Raw genomic sequence first — 16372 nt, 5'->3', positions numbered from 1 at the left:
GTGCACATGAGGGAGGGAGGTGAGGGCTGAGGTAGACACATGTTTCCATCATCTAAAATTGACCCCATCAGCAGTCCCACCACTGAATAATGAAAGTAGACGACGTTGGCTCGCCCACAGATATGCTGCAGGCCAACAATACCAACAGCCATATCCTTTTAGAAGTCACAAGATTGTGTCACAGTGGTCTCCACACTTGGAAACAAACAGACTTCTACTGATGGTGAATTAGGTATATTTCTCTATTAAAAAAATACTTTTCAAATTATCCATTTCAAAGTTGCAACATAGTGGTGTATACAGACAGTAACAAATCATAAATAATAAACAGTCCAGGTTGTCTGAAGTCTTCTAGTTGACCAGATGGGTAGAGCAGCGTCACCCCCATGAGCCCTCTGAAGTGGAGCTAGCGAAGGAGAAACAAGAGACGAGAGTAAGTGGTCATCTGTGTAATGAAAACAGATATATTACTAGATATATTATATGATGATCAAAGCAAATGAATGAGTCGATGCAGAAATGCCATAACTATTTAAAGCTTTGTCTTACCTTGGTTCATGCCTCAATAACTTACCAGACCACTCGGACTCGGACTCAATGGAATATGGAAAGTGTAATTCCACAAATTGTGGATGTTTCACTTGGAATATTGCTTTTGGGTGAGATCTGGGGGGTGGGGGGGTTGAAATGGTCTTTATTTTTTTCAGCTTTTCCATCTTTTCTTTTTTTCTCATCTTTTTTGGCCATTTAAGGCAGATGTTATTTCCAATGTCTTTTTTTTCTTTTTCTTTTCTTTTTTTCTTTTCTCTCTTTTGGTAGCTGATTTTTTTCAGACCATTTCAATTCTTTATTTTCTCTTTTTTTACATTTCAAAATGAAAGCCAAGAATCCAGAAGCGTACAAGAGCAGTCATACAAATCATTAAAATTTAAGACATAAAATATGTACATCAAATGCAACAAGGCTGGACTATGAGACTCTTAATTTCTAAACTTCTGTTAAAGCACCCCTTTTTCATCATCCTCATCATCTAGCAAACGCCTTAACACAAACCAGTCTGCAGTCAACCCATAATCACAGTCATAATGTACCCAAATAATTCAGTCGGACATTATCAAAAAAAAAAAAAAACTTCCACAAGCAAGCCTTCAAACCAAAAAGGATACTTTCAACTTTGTTTTTTTACAGCATAAAAAAATAACCAGAAAGTAACGTTGTGGTATATACATGAGTCAAATTTCACACACACTTCAACCGCTGGCACACTTCTCCCCCCACCCCTCCCTACCCACTTCTGTAGCACACGTCTGGTCTAGGGAGTTAATAACAGTAAAGGAAATGTGACTAGATTATTAAAAACAATGTCAAGAGCTGGGAGGGGAATGACAGCACAGCACAGCTGAGCTCAGTGCAGGGCCTTCCACGTCCTCCTCCTCCTCCTCCTCCTCCCTATCGCTTCATCTCCTCCACGGGCGTGACTCGTGATCGTCGTCTTCATCGTCGTCCTGCAGCAGCGCGTCGTCCACCAGCGAGTCCTCCTGGAACTGCCAATCAAGGAGTCAGGATCTCCGCATAAACCAATCACAAGCAGCATGTGAAGGGTTAGTGAAAAGACTTGACCAATCGCGTACCAATTAGTGCTATAGGTCAGCCAATCACACACCAGAGAACTACAACTACTATTCAATCATTCACATCCTCACAGGATAACCCTGAAGACTGCATATCACAAACATAAGGGTCAAAGCTAAGCCAAATCAAAGAGGAGTGTGAGTTCTCCATCCACCACAAGAAAGCATGACCTCTCAGTTGACCTCTGGCTGAGACAGGGAAAGTGCACTATCAGAGAGGACCTTACCTCCTCCTCCTCGGGCTCAGCCTCCTCAAGGTCACAGGAGGTGAGCGGCACGGGCGGCTTGTGCCATGACAGACGCAGCTGCTGGTTGTTAAACCTCACACCATGCATTGCCGCCTGAGAGAGGGAGAAGCCGGGGAGAGAGAGGAAATACACATTTCAAACAAACATAATGTGAAAGTGTTGAATATGAAAAACCGTGTCCTCAAGAGAGTGGTTGGTGTTGGTTAAGTTTCATGTATGCACTTGAGTGTGTGTGTGTGTGTGTGAGAGAGAGAGAGATACAAAGATCGTCTCACCAGCTCTGCTTCACAACGTGTCCTGTAGGTAATGATGGCATTCTGGCTGGAGTCTTCCATCTGGCAGTCCTCAATATCCCCAAATTGCTTTAAAATAAGAAATACACCAACACTGGTTTCAGTACCACTCAAAGAAAAGCACACATATGCAATCCATCATAATCCTTCAATTGATCAATATCCCCTTAACTTAACTCTCAGCACATTTTGGTGCACTTGCTTATGTGCCTACATGGGCTATACCATCATTGATATCTCCTGAGATCAAGTAGCATGAACTATTTCCTTAATGTTATGTGCACTACCGAGTGTTCTACTTTGTTAGAGTATCATTTGCTTCACTGTGGTTCAGACCAGGAAAACCACTGAAGCAACCAACTTTCAGCTTCCCCACATTGTAGAGAATGCTATATAGTGCTGTTATAGAGAACATTTTGCCTGTTTGCCCTGAACACATGGGAAAAACAGCCTGAAGGGGAGGTCTAAAGATCCCTAGAGAACCCCATCCCTACCCTATACATATGCACGCATTAACATGTACGGATGTTTGTGGACTCACTGCAAAGTGTGGCAGCAGCTCTACGCGGTCTGCGTCGCTGAAGCCGCTGATGTCCAGCGAGCGGGGCCGGTGGTCCACCGCTGTATGCATAGACTGGGCCCCACGCCCCCGGCCCCTCATCCCACGGCCCCTACCCCTCATGCCCCCACGGCCCCTCACATGAGCCCCTCTGCCCCGCCCTGGAGCCAGGAGCCCCCGCTTGGCTGCCTAAGAGTGGAAAGAAGACTGTTATACATCATCAACACTGACATTTATCATCAATCTGTTTTAACGTTGCTCATATTACAATCTCTTTTGTGTTTACCATTTACCCCCCATCACTGTCTTTTCGTGCCGGAACAATCAGCACAAGACAAAGTGCTATGAAATTTGAACTGATCAGCAAGCCTCATTAGAATAAAGTACAATGCATATGTATGTGTTTGTGGTCAGTGCCTCAAGTTGGAGCTGTGTGTATTTGATCTTCAGCTGGGCCGTATCCTCTCCAGCCTGGGTCTTCTTGTAGAGGTCCATTTCTGTGTCCAGGAGCTCCTTCTGTGCCTGAAAAACACGTTCCACAATCATACACATTAATACCAACCCCATTAATACAAATATGAAAGTGCTCATTCTGTTCTTCTGCCAGGTACAACTATTTTGAGGCTGCTTTAAAAAGGTAGAATCCATGATTCTAATTCAATTAACTTTGTCAAATTCAGCTAATTACTCCAGTTTTCTGTTCAGTGTATGTATATACGTATATAAAAAAAACTCCAGCATTCGTACACAGCCCTGGCTCTGTAAATGGGAAACAAACAGTGGCTCGGACTGAATCATGAACAAATTCAGCCAATCCACACGTTGCTTCAGGAGCACAGAAGGGAGGGGTGTCATTTGATTGGCTTTTGGGCTCAAATATCAACAAACTTTCACTAGAATGGCAAACACTGCCTTTGAGGATAACATTCATCACTGTGCACAGAGGTATATATGACTAACAGTGACTACTGTCCTCCTGTACTTCAAGAGTAATGAAGTATGTCTCTGTGCTTGTACAGACTGCATTGTCTGCCTGATCTTTTAAAACAACATGAAGTGTGTGCCGGAGCTTTTCAAGTACCAACCTATGCTCCTTACACAACAGCAAATACTGTGCACCTGTATTTTTAGGAGGCCATTGCTGCGTACCTGTGCTTTGCTCTTGATCCCCTTGAGCAAGCCGGGACTGGAGAGGCCTTTGATCTCCTCCTGAAGTTTGGTGATGCTCCCTGTTAGAGTGGTCAGAGTGACCATGATCTGGACCTTGTCCTCCGCCTTCATGGTTTTATTCCTCTCCAGCTTGGAGATCAGCAGCTGCAGGATGGAGACACACACACACACACACACACACACACACACACACACACACACACACACACACACACACACACACACACACACACACACACACACACACACACACACACACACACACACACACACACACACACACACACACACACAGGGGGCATTAGCTGTGAAAGAGCCACACAGCTGATGATTTTTACTCAAGCCCCTCCCTATCCCACCCCTCTAAAACCTCCATCCAACTCTATTCTCATTCCTTTACCAATCTGCTCTACAATTCTTCTCCTCCGGCTATAAAGGGGAACAGGGCAGCACACAAAGGGTCACTGTCTCCTATCAAGAGACTGGAGTGTATGTTACGGTCTGGGACTGCAATGGCAATCTTAAGGTTGGTATTACCAGGATCCTGCATACCTGCCATGTGTCATCGTCATCCACTGGAAACTGGATCAAACAAAGACCAAACTAACCACCCAGACACGGAGCTGGTGTGTGTGCAGAGAGCTAAAGAGAATGGCCGGCCGCTCGCTCACCTTCTGGGCCTCGATGTGCTTCTCCAGGATCTCTTGCTTCTTCTTCCTCACGTCCTGCTGCAGCTTGAAGGCTTCCTGTGAGAGAAGTGGGGAGGGACAGTTCACAGATCTAGACTTTCATTGCATTTCGACTGCAGCTCTTTAGCAGAGCACACACACGCACGCACGCACAGAAGGAAAAGCGAGGAGCTGTAACTTCCTGACACGCTCACCTGCTTTCTTTTCAGTGCTTCCTCAGGACTGGCTGTGCCCATGAACGCCCCCTTGTGGACTGTTTTGAGTGCTGCTGGGTTGTAAACCGTCTTTGTCAGCCCCGTAGACGTAGAGAAGACCTAAGTTACACAGACAAGATATGTATGTGATACAAAAACAACAAAAAAAAAATATCAATATCATCAATAATCTGTCTAAAACATCCCATGAAAAAGAAGCTAGAAATGCATGCATGAACTTATACCGCCATCTGGTGGTTGTCTGAAGGCATGGTTACGGTTTGAAAATAAAGGGACACTGTCAAAGGCAATGCCACCAACACCATCAGCAGCCTGCTCTTACCTGTCCTCCTGGAGCCACAGGTTTAGGGGGAAACCCTAGCCTTTCCTTTACAGACAACTTTGAAGCATTCTACAATAAAAAAATTAAAAAAACATGTTTTAAAACCTGGTCAATGCAATGTTCACTGTGTGCATGCATGGTGGTCAGACCGTAAAGGGATAGTGCTCTTTTAAAGACTTTTAAGTTCTTACTTCATTCTTGAAATAAATAATAGGCTAGGTCTTTTCAGAGGATAAAATCTCTGCTATAGACTGAAAATAAATCTGTAAGATCAGAGCCAGAGTTCCTGATACGCTCACAACATAGTCAAATTCAAACAAGGTCACACACAGTAATGAATTTACACACACACACACACACACCTGTGAGGCGTTGCTGGGGTCCTGTGGCAGCTCAGCGTTGCCGGCGGGCAGCGGGCCCAGGCGGTCCTTGACCGACTGCTTCAGGGTCGTCCCTGGAGGATCCTGGGAAGGCTGGATGCCCTTCTGCTACAGAGAGAAAGGAGGGTGTTGGGAGACACACACTTTCAGGAAGAGACACGTATGTGCAGGATTGCGTCACACACAAATGGGGTTTGGGTCCATTTCTGAGGGTTGGTATAGAAGGGGAACATAAAACTAACAGGGTGTGACTGATGGACTGCCACCAGAATTGACATAATTAATACCAACCACGCACACGGTCATCAACTATATTTCTGCTGAGAGATCCCTTGAAGCTCAGACACAAATATATAAAAGGCAAGAGTTCTTCTATTGTATGACTATTTTCTCTGACAGCAAATGTGTCATTTCAAAGAGCACAAGGGAGGTGTTTCTTGCAAAAGCGAAACTGCACAGAAACGAGTTTAGCAACTTTGCCTGTGTGTTGTATATTCAATTTCATCATTGTTTATTCAGGGAGAATTGACTGAGCACAGGGCTCTTTTGCAGCAATGCCCTGATTGAGGCTACATAGTACAGAAGAACAATAAATAAACAAACCATAACAAAACAGACAAAATAAATTTAAAAAAAACACATTAAACAACTCAGAAATTAAGTATAAAAAAAAATTAAAAAATAACATAAAGTAAAAAAATTAAATCAGAGAATCATTTAAAACAACAGCATTGAGGCACATCCTTATTATCTAAAAGGCTCTTAAATTGGTTGACAGACAAATACTTGGTTAATTTCAACTCCACTTGAACAGTGTTCCATTTATGGGAAGCAAAGAACTTAAAAGCTATTTTACCTATATTAGTTTTTGTAAGAGGGATTTCAAGGGAGATGAGGCTCTGTGACCGTGTATTATGACAGATGGATTTTAATTTTAAAAGTGACATGAGATAATTACGTGAGATATATGAACGTGTACCCAGGCTGTGTGTGTGTGTGTGTGTGTGTGTGTGTGTGTGTTTGTTTTTACCATGTTTTGGGAAGTGTGTGTCTGTGGGAGGTCGTCTCTGTGCCAGTTGACTTTGATGAAGCGGTTGTTGAGGATGGCCTCAGTGCTCAGCATGGTCCGTTTGGCCTCCTCATAGGTGGAGAACTGGATCAGAGCCGCCTCTGGGTCATTCCTATAGGCCACCTGCAGACAGACACAGACACACACAATGGAAAGTCACGCTATTGGATGAAGTTAAGCATGATTAAACAACCATTTCGGTTGTGAAGAAGGCCAGTGTGATCAAATTAATCTAGCTGAAGTATCTGCTCACTAACAGTCAGCTAAAAAGCTTTTTGCATCCAGTCTGACCATTGATAGACAACATGGGCTTACTCATAATGCGAAAAACTGCGCAGTCCAAATTACAACTGCAATTACTACACAGTGTCAACAAGACTAGGTTAAGTAATCTAGAAAAGTGTGTTTGGTTGAGTTTGTGTGTGAGAGCAAGAGTATTGAACTGTTTGAGGACATACTAGTTCTAATACTGAACCGCTTTTCTTTGTATAGGTATAAGAGTGGGTTCACTTGACTAGTGATACGCTTACGTGTATATATGCATAGACTTGCCTGCAGGTTAACAATGGTGCCAAATTTGCTGAAGTGCTCATTGAGTTTGCTGATGTTGTTGAGCTCCGGCGGGATCAGGCGGACGTCCAGTTTGGTGTTGGCCAGGCTGAAGGGATTCTTGTTATGGAAGCCCTGGTGATTGGGCTTATGTATGTAGCTCGGCCTGTGCATGCTTGTGTGTGTGTGTGCGTGTGGTGGAAGAGAGAGGTGGAGAGAGAATTACTCAAGGCTCTTTGTGACTAAGTAATTGGCATCTTAACTGCTAGCCTTAGTTCTGTTCAGTGAGGTGCCGAGTTTTCTGACAATTCACGTACTGCTTACATTCACATGTTTATATTCATCTGTCAGTGAGTGAAGTGAAATAGAACATCCTATTACTGAACAACAGCAGAGCACCTACTGATCAATAAATCAAAAAGTCAAAAAGTGATGAAAGCCTAATCCAGGTTATAGACAGTATGTGTATGGTTGAGAGTATGATTGCGAGTGTGTATGAGCATTAATGTAGATGACGGTGTGTCACCAGGCTTACTTTTCTTGCCAGGGTTTCTTGACTGGCCCCAGTCCATCGTGGGGTCCACCTAACCTCTTCCTGGAGTCCGACTCCAGAACAATGCGCATGTTGTTGCTGTTGGACATCTTGTCTATGGGACAGGAGTAACCGAATTACAGAAAAAAAGATCAAGACCAAACAGACGTACCTCAACTACTAACAATAGCAATTAGTTTATAGTATGCAACAATAATAAACAGAATAACAATACCAAATAAACTACTCAAGCTACCAAACCTTTGAAACTAATGTGCAAACTTCCAGTGTCCGTGTGTACTGTGACATTTATAAATGTGTATGTAACTGTATGTGTGCTGATTTGGGTATTTTTTTTATGAGTGCCAGACCTCGTGGCGGAAGGTCCACCCCTCCCATCGTCAAGCCAATCAGGTTAGGTCTCTGTGCGTTGCCACGGTGACGGAAGATGGGCCTGCTGCCACTCATGCTGGGAGCCTCTGGATTGTATCCATCTGGCTCAAAGGAGTCTGCAAATATAAAAACACACACACAAACACACCACAAAAAACAATTACATACCGAGAGAAGGGCAAACACACAGTTATATTGTTTTTAAGGTATAATTTGGTGAAATTATACAAAACACTCTCGTTACACGCAAACTCAAGGTAACTTTACCCTTGAGTCACACTGCAATCATTTTCAAAATAGGAAACATTTTCTCTTGAGGCTTTCCATGTTAACGAAATAGAATGAGCTTCTCGACAGAGTTTACAATTACAAAAACACATGCTGGCCTGGGAGATAATTTGAGCACTACACATTTATCTTCAAAAACACACACACACACAGAAACACACAGTCACTTACCAGGGGTGAAGAGAGGGGGAGGGGGCTGTGTGATGGGGGGTCTCACCCCTGATGTAACAATGGTGGGCACTGAGCTGGTAACGGAATTGGGGGGTCCATCCATGCCCGAGGGCTGCAGTGCTGGGAGAGGGGGTGGGGGACCTGGTGGGGCAGCACCGAGGTCAGAAGTCAGATTAATATATTAATATATAATATAGACAGCAGATGTCAATCCTATACATATCAGATAAATGTAAATAACAGACGGTACCCTGGGCAACCACTCACATGGGAAGTGTTACATACCAAAACAAAACTACAATGACCAGTAGACTGTGCATGAGAAATTAAACACCATAGATGCCTTCTAAAGCGTCACCACAAATTTGAGACGAAAAAGAGAACTCAAATGGCCACACTAGTCATGTGATACACAGCCTTTAAAAAAAAAGTTCTCTTTCAAAGAAGATATAACTGATATATGGTGCTCTTCCAGAGAGGAAGTACAGGCTATGTTCATGTGGTAGTACACAGTAACTCTGGCAATTACCACTGGCTGATGCCAGGCTGATGCCCAGCGGTCCGTACCTGCGACTGGAGGGAGGCTGGGGGGCATGGTGCCTGGAGGGGGCACAGGCGGCCTGAGGTTGACAGGTGGCAGCAGGGGCGGGGGAGGTGGCAGGCCGGGGGGAGGTGGGCCGTCCGGGGGTGGCTGGAAGAGGGGGATGCTGGGAAGGTTGACGTCCTCCACTACCACAGGGTCACTGCCATGGTCAAAAGGACACATGTCACCTCGCATGCAGAAGCCCTTCTCTGAGAGGAAAAAAAAAGACAGAGAGGTTAAGTAAAATGGTAAAGAAATGCAAAGAAAAAGTATACTGCACACCAATACCCTTTTACAATATAATTTTGAGGACATCCAAACAGGCAAATTATATCTGATATGATGATCTCTGAAACATGGAACTATGGAAAGAAATATTTTTAAAAAAACACAAAAGTCCCTTCAGTACATGGCAATTCATGACCTTTTCAAAACCCCTCTGATACTGAAAACAAAATCGACAATAGAATAAAATGAACTATAGATTAGGGTCACCCTTCTACTCTACGCTGCTGAGCTAAATCAATCGGAGCAGTTCATTGTTATGCGTAGCCATAGCCACGGCTGCGTGTACAAACTGCCCCTCAAGAGATTTTGAAGGGTTCTCAGAGTGACAGGAGAGTGACTGGATTCTATGAGATGCTGTTGATTCTCTGTTGGTCATGGCTTACACCTTCATAAACAAGTAGGCTACCAACACACGCTGCAAGATAACCCTGTGTGGTTAGCCAGGTTGTCACATCAACAATAAGTAATGTAATATTTGTCTGTGTCCCCATTAAACAGATAAGATGGCACACAACCAAGGCTTGATGTCTGGTGCAGCCTAAGAAGCTAATGTTAGCTGCTTTCTGTAACACTACCTGATGTATGTGTTAGATGGTTACAGTGCATAAACTGAAGATATGACTTCATCCAATATACTGCAACAAACACCACAACTACACTCATGTGTTGTGAGTCTATGTTCGTGTTCAGCAGCACACATCAGTTTGACAAGTCGGGATCAGTATTCTGAATAAAATGGTGGTATCCGTTTTTGCAATGCTAATGTAACCAAAACGTTGTATCTTCGCCTGGAAACAGCATAGTGTCTGTTTCACTCGATTTTGCTACCAGTTAACTGTGGATGGGTTTAGTTTGAGCACTGACCATTAAAGTATATATCAGTGACATAACGCTAACGATACTCTCCTAAAAGGTCAACTCAAGAAGCTGTTCAGATGTATTAGTGAATGAGAGGCAGTCATTGTTATTTTGAAACTAACATTACGTTAGGTGTTCCACAGCAGCTTAGTTTATACTAAACAGCAAAGCATCAGTCAAGCAATTCGTAACTTGGACCATCAGAATTGGACCATCAACCAGTTCATGGTACATTTAGATGCGTGCCTATGTAGTCAAATCGTTAACATTAAAACTGTTCCGGTTTCTAATTTGTATCTGTGAATCGTTACACCCCAAGTGAAAACATTTTGAAATTAAATAGCCGTACTCTCTTCATTGTCCAGAATATAAACGTTAATACCCATGTTTCAGCCAAAGTGTCTGTATTAAAGTTTACATATAGGAGCGTGCGGCTAATCACTTTTCAAAGCTGCCATCTTACCATCATAGTCACGGCAGCGTTTCCTCTGTGGAGGCGGAGGTCCTCTGGGGTAGGGCGGGTGGTCCAGCTGGTGGTCTGGAGGGAAGTCAGACCAGGTTTCTGTGACGTTGTTGCCGTGGTGGGCGGGGGCGATGACTGTGATGGTGCTGCTGAGCGTGGGGACGGGGAAATGGGTGGAGGAGGGGGCAGGAAGGAGGGGCGGGTTTGAGTAAGCATCAGGTGGCCCTCCTTCTGGCCGGTCTACCCGGTCATGCTCGTACTTGCTCTTCCCAGAATCCCTCTCTGTTAAAAAAACAAAGGACATGCCATCACGACTGGAAATGTTATTTTTGTGGAACTTTCTGTAAAGAGACCTGAACATATCGAAGGCTCCTTCTTTTTTGGCATTCCTAACTATGTCAGTTTTACCACCTCTGCCATTTATAAAGCTACATTTTATCCTCTCCAATGACTGCACAATCTTGGGAGTCTCAACAGATATACTATGTAATGGATCTCACCTGTTGCACAGATACATCTCCAGCACAGACAAATATACTCATGTAGCGGGCCCTTTGGTTAAACCCACTTGAATGCAGGTTTGACGTACTTTTACTATTACAGGTTTTTATCTTTTTATTGTGTTTTCTTTCCCCTGCTCACACTCTCCCCATTTCTCTCAACAAACACAGTGCATTTTGTTGTACCACAGGTTCATCGCCTGCACAGCTGTTCTTGACTCTGCAGCTGGGCTGCTCACCTCTGCTGCGGCCAGGGCTTCTAGATCGTGAGCGGCTGCACGTGCGATCGCGGTCTCTCTCACGGTCACGGTCCCGCTCGCGGTCTCGGTCACGGGGGCGCTCTTTGCTGCGACTCCGGCTGCGGCTGTAAGAGCGGCTGCGGCCCCGTCGGCGGTTGTAACGGTCGCGGTACGAGTCGCGCCTGGGCGGGTTACGCTCGTACTCGCGCTTCCGAGTGCGGTCATCCTTCTTACGGTCGTCAACTCTCCTATGGGATGCACAGAAAAAGTTGAAAGTTCCAGACAGGGAAGACAGAAGTGCCACAGAGGGGAAATAAACCACACACCATTATCAGTCTTTATATTTAACCTAGTTTGCAGGTCGTGGTCTTGAGCTTCTGTTCAGCACTTACCTGCTGTCCCGACTGTAGCGACTGGGCTGGGGGCTGTGGTTCACCCTCCTGGAGAACTTTTTATCTCGGTCCTCCTCACGACTGGGCTGTTTGGGCAAATGACCATTAACTGGGGTGTTAAGACACTACAAAGGTCACAGCTCTAAGCAAGTGGAATGTACTATTTTTGAACAAAGGGACACCGCCACAAATGTGTCATCCAACAGTAAAGGCTTCTGCTATTGTTCTTTTATGCATTTTGTTAGTACAAACTACACAAATTGCAGACTGTGATATTCAGATGCTTGGGATTTGCACAAATTCTGACAAATGCATTAAATTGTGTATGGCTGGATAACAGCACCACCTCAACTTAAATTTCACTATACTGAGTGATAGAAATAATTGTGAAACTCAGGGGTCATGCAGACGGAGTCTAGTTTGCCTGAACCCGGAGAACTCGTCTCCGGATAGCCCTATCGTGCAGACGAACGCACTGTGTCTGCACACTGTATCCGCACTCCCTCGAATCGGGGGTCCAAAGTGAGTAGACTCGAAATCCGGTTGCGGTTGGTGTTCGTCTGCACGCTATCCGCATACCTAATCGGATTGCCCCACGTGATCGCATGCAACCCCACTGCTTCACTTCATAACAGCAACAACATAGACTAAATGTATGACGTGGCTCTTTTCGTGACTTACACTTTTCTACTGTGCTTAGTTGTTTGTATTGGGATAGTGTGCTGCTTTACCTACATGTGGATAGTTTTACGTGGTCTTACTTAGCCAGTTGGACATCATTTTTTAGACCAGCCAGAACAACGGACACAACCGGCATTATTTAATAACTGAATGGGTTGCCATGGCGCAGTGAGTGTGGCAGCCAGTTATAACAGCTCTCCAGTTTAAAAAAATTCTTCCTATTACCTTGCTGCTTTTACACGTGAATTTCCCTAACGGGATTAATACAAATCGGGGATTTCAAAAAACAGTTTTTAAAGTGTGAGCAATAGCCTATATGAGCAAATCTGACGTGAAAAGACTTTTATTATAGACGGAAGTTTCAAAACGGTCTGTAATAAAGATGAATGTTACGTTAGCTTTAGTCCTGTCAGACAACGATAGCGACAGCTACTAGCTAGCGTTAACGTTACTTCAGGAGGTAGCCTACAGTACGTGAAGGACAAAGCCCTCAACAATAGCCTACATTTGTTGTTAGTAATAAAACCATGAAATTGGAAGCAATTGTAAACCATGAAACATCCAGGATCCACAGCACTTGCATTGTGGTCTCTCGTGCTGAAGTTCAGCATCTCCATAAAGCACAGGCATTTAAACAACTCAATGTCATGTTGCACATTGCTTTGTTGCACTGTTCTAAACTCTTTATTATCAATAACAAATATAATTATTTTCGCTCAACCTACAGTCTGCTCTGACCACTGATTTTACAAACCACCATAATGTGTTACTGTGCAGATTAAATGTAGGCTATGCGGCTAGGCTAAACGTTGCTAGTTGGAGCTCGACTACGGTCATGTCACTGTATTAGCATGCTCCTGTCTTCTTCCGTTTTCTTTAATTAAGACCTTTGTCAGGTTTTTAATGGCACACACGACACACTGGAACACACACGTGCATATATGGAGGCGACACAGGACACACACACACACACACACGCAGGTAGGCCTGAGGTCTGGGTGAATTTATTTTCTGCTTTTTTCCCATCCTGGACCGTCCTTCCTCAAGGACCCCCCAGGAGCAGTGGGCAGCTTTGCAGCGCCCGGGGACCAAGTGAAGTGAACTGTCCATCTTTGGTCAGGGATGGACATGAGTTCTGTTATTTCGTCAGTTGTCTGTAGCACTTTAAAGCGCCACCAACAGGCGTGGGGGATGTACTACAGCGGAGTCAATCGGATTCGCTGGGTTCATGTGCACGCGATTTAAGAAGTGGGTATGTGTGAAAAATGAACCCGGGTTCAGGCAAACTAGGCTTCGTCTGCATGGGGCCTCAGACTATAATCAAGGATACATGCCTTTGTGTAATGAAACATGGCTTTTCTTTGTTTCTGTATAACTTTGATTCTTAAGTGCTGGCGCCTCTATTTCTGTATATGTGCTTAGAAGTGAACCGTCTGTCTGTCTGTCTGTCAAAGCAAGGACTGATAAGAAGAACTACTTGTCCTTCTTCTCTGCTTGGCTAAATGCATACATTGCGGAAAGCAAAGCGAGATGGCCTCGGACGTGGGAAACCCATCTCTGCTTATCTCTGCTGACATAATATTTTGGCATCAGAGATAGCTCATTTGAACATTTATAAAAACCTGTGTGATGTGTTTAACTTTGTTAAATAAAAACGTAACTATCCACAACTCCAGAGTCCGAGGTAAACTTGAGTGTGAATTTTCACCTAACACTGAGCTTTTACATCTCTGCGTGGATTTGACACTTTCCTCGAAAGCCACTTGCAATACCGGAAAAGTTCACTGCTAGTACCTTGTGTCACCACTTGATCACACATTTCACAACTCCACACATTTCACAACTCCACACATTCCCCCCACCCAACTATTACCCAGGGCGCACTCACCTCTTCCTTTCTTGGCTCATCCTTGTCTGTGCGCTGGTGCGAGTCGGCTGGGCGGCTCGTAGAGGCAGGCTGCTCGGGGACAAGCTGAGGTAGATAACTCTTTGAATTCAAAGCTTCGAAAAGTTTATCCACGAATATTTGGGTCTCTGCAAAAAGTCATGAAGTCAGTAAGCATAACTTCAAGGGAAAAAGGGAATCATAATGGGAGTAATAGGGTCACTGTTGGAAACCTCTGATTTGAGCATAAGCATAAATAGCAAAACAAAGTGACCAGTCTCCATCACATGTTAAGTGTAGTCATTTTAGAACAAGTAAATGGTGTATTGATCAAGCGTTACCTTTCTGTAGAAATACATCCAACTGGTCGTTGCATAGTGCTTTCAATTCCTTCTCCGACTTATCTTTCTTTACCAAGGCGACAACATACTTGGCAAGGGCAGATGGGTCTGCATCACATCTGCAAAATAGAGGAGTATAAATATGAGTGAATGGAAAACAGAAGGAAGGAGTGACCTGTCATATCCGTTGTAAGGATTTGTTTACTGCCTGACCTACCGAGCTAGCTAGAGGTGCAAGACAACGGTGACCATCCTCACTCTGCCAAATTGTCAGCAAGCATTAATGTTACTTTTCAGCAGAAGCACCCCAGTATATACCCATAACAATGCATAATGCTCCTAGCTAACCATTTAGACTAAACTTGCTATTTTACGTTTCATAGCCGTTAACTTTAGACCAAATTAGTATTAGCTAGATGGCTACCTTACACTGACCTATTCTGCCAATACAGAATACATACGCCTGACCACAACATACGTGGCCAACTTGCTAGCTTACCAGGCATTCAAGCGTATAAGTTTGACTATTTATGTCACTCTGGGCTACTAGGTGGTGACTTAGCGAGGTGTTAATAATTCTTAATTAGAGCAATGAAAAGTCTTTCATTGCAACGCCACTTCTCAGCCGGCGCTGTTCACCCCAAGTCACGTTAACGTTAGCACGTAACGTTAACCGAGTTAGCTGGCTCGATCGTTTCCAACTTACATGGGTTCAAGCGTTTTGGAGAGCCACGTCTTCAAGGCATCGAGGTTTTCAATAATCATCTTAAAGATGTATCATTAATTATCTTCAGGGCTGAAACAATCCAGAGGGACCAATTAGAGAACTGACTAGCCAGTCAGTCACCTAGCTGTTAGCTTTAGCTAGCTCCTGTCCAATGTGCCAGTGTTCCCCAGCGTGGAGGCCCAGAGACGTGGTAGAGTAATGATTTTGGAGGCGCCTGTTCTTTATTCCTCACTTCACCAATTATTTGACTATCTGGGCTGCAGAACAGCACAAGGTATTCACAGGCGTTATACTTCAAACAATCACTTGCCGGGCTATTGCCAAGCCATTCGATACTCTTTCAGCTGTTCAGTTTTTATTCCTCTTACTTTCTAGAAATGGCGACTGTTTACTCCCGTTGTAAACCATCGCGAGATTTAATAAGGCCCCAGACAAGCCAAGGTTTTCAGAATCAGAATTGTGTTTATTGCCAAGTAGGTTTACACCTACCTGGAATTTGCTTTGGTATATAGGTGCATACAATAAACATAAAACATAAAAACACAATAAGTACTACACATAAGCAAAAACTATATATAAAATAAAAATATATAAAAGATATATAAAAAAGTAAAGTAAAAAGTTAAATGCAAAATGCAAAACAGGAGTGCAATGTGAATGTGCAATTTGCAATGTGCAATGTAATGTGTGTTAATGTAACACAGACTTGAGGCTTGGGGTTCGGGATAAGAGTTCAAGTCAGGTGGGGGTCCCGGGCCTTGTTGATAAGGCCAACTGCAGTCGGGAAGAAGCTGGTCTTGTGGCGTGAGGTTTTGGTCATGATGGACGGCAGCCTCCTGCCGGAGGGAAGTACCTCGAAGAATTTGTGACCCGGGTGGGAGGGATCGGCCACAATCTTGCCTGCAT

The 16372-nt window shown here is 44.1% G+C and overlaps 1 protein-coding gene across 4 annotated transcripts; it reads right to left on the bottom strand.

Moving 5' to 3' along the window:
* Nucleotides 1–218: 218 nt before the first annotated feature.
* On the bottom strand, nt 219–15869 carry rbm26 (RNA binding motif protein 26). 4 transcript variants are annotated; one of them, XR_006151463.1, is made up of 23 exons: nt 15446–15868; nt 14740–14858; nt 14402–14547; nt 11833–11918; nt 11441–11688; nt 10702–10983; nt 9077–9301; nt 8510–8650; nt 8029–8166; nt 7661–7772; nt 7129–7300; nt 6538–6699; nt 5490–5615; nt 5128–5196; nt 4785–4904; nt 4573–4647; nt 3881–4045; nt 3149–3253; nt 2714–2920; nt 2155–2241; nt 1859–1972; nt 550–1544; nt 219–406 (listed from the first exon to the last, which is right to left on the bottom strand). XR_006151463.1 is itself a non-coding variant. In XM_031558666.2 (22 exons), the coding sequence occupies exons 1-22, from the start codon at nt 15502–15504 to the stop codon at nt 1458–1460; spliced, it is 3042 nt and encodes a 1013-aa protein (XP_031414526.1). In that variant the 5' UTR covers nt 15505–15869; the 3' UTR covers nt 219–1457. The 4 variants fall into 4 exon arrangements, 2 of the variants coding, with proteins under 2 accessions (XP_031414526.1, XP_012696247.2); XR_006151464.1 differs by having other exon boundaries at nt 575–1544; XM_031558666.2 differs by having other exon boundaries at nt 219–1544; nt 5490–5612; nt 15446–15869.
* Between the last annotated feature and the right edge of the window lie 503 nt (nt 15870–16372).

Source organism: Clupea harengus, chromosome 21, assembly GCF_900700415.2.
Source record: "Clupea harengus chromosome 21, Ch_v2.0.2, whole genome shotgun sequence".
Lineage (NCBI taxonomy): Eukaryota > Metazoa > Chordata > Actinopteri > Clupeiformes > Clupeidae > Clupea > Clupea harengus.
Note: the sequence above shows the minus strand (reverse complement) of the source record. Positions and strands in the feature narration are given on the sequence as shown.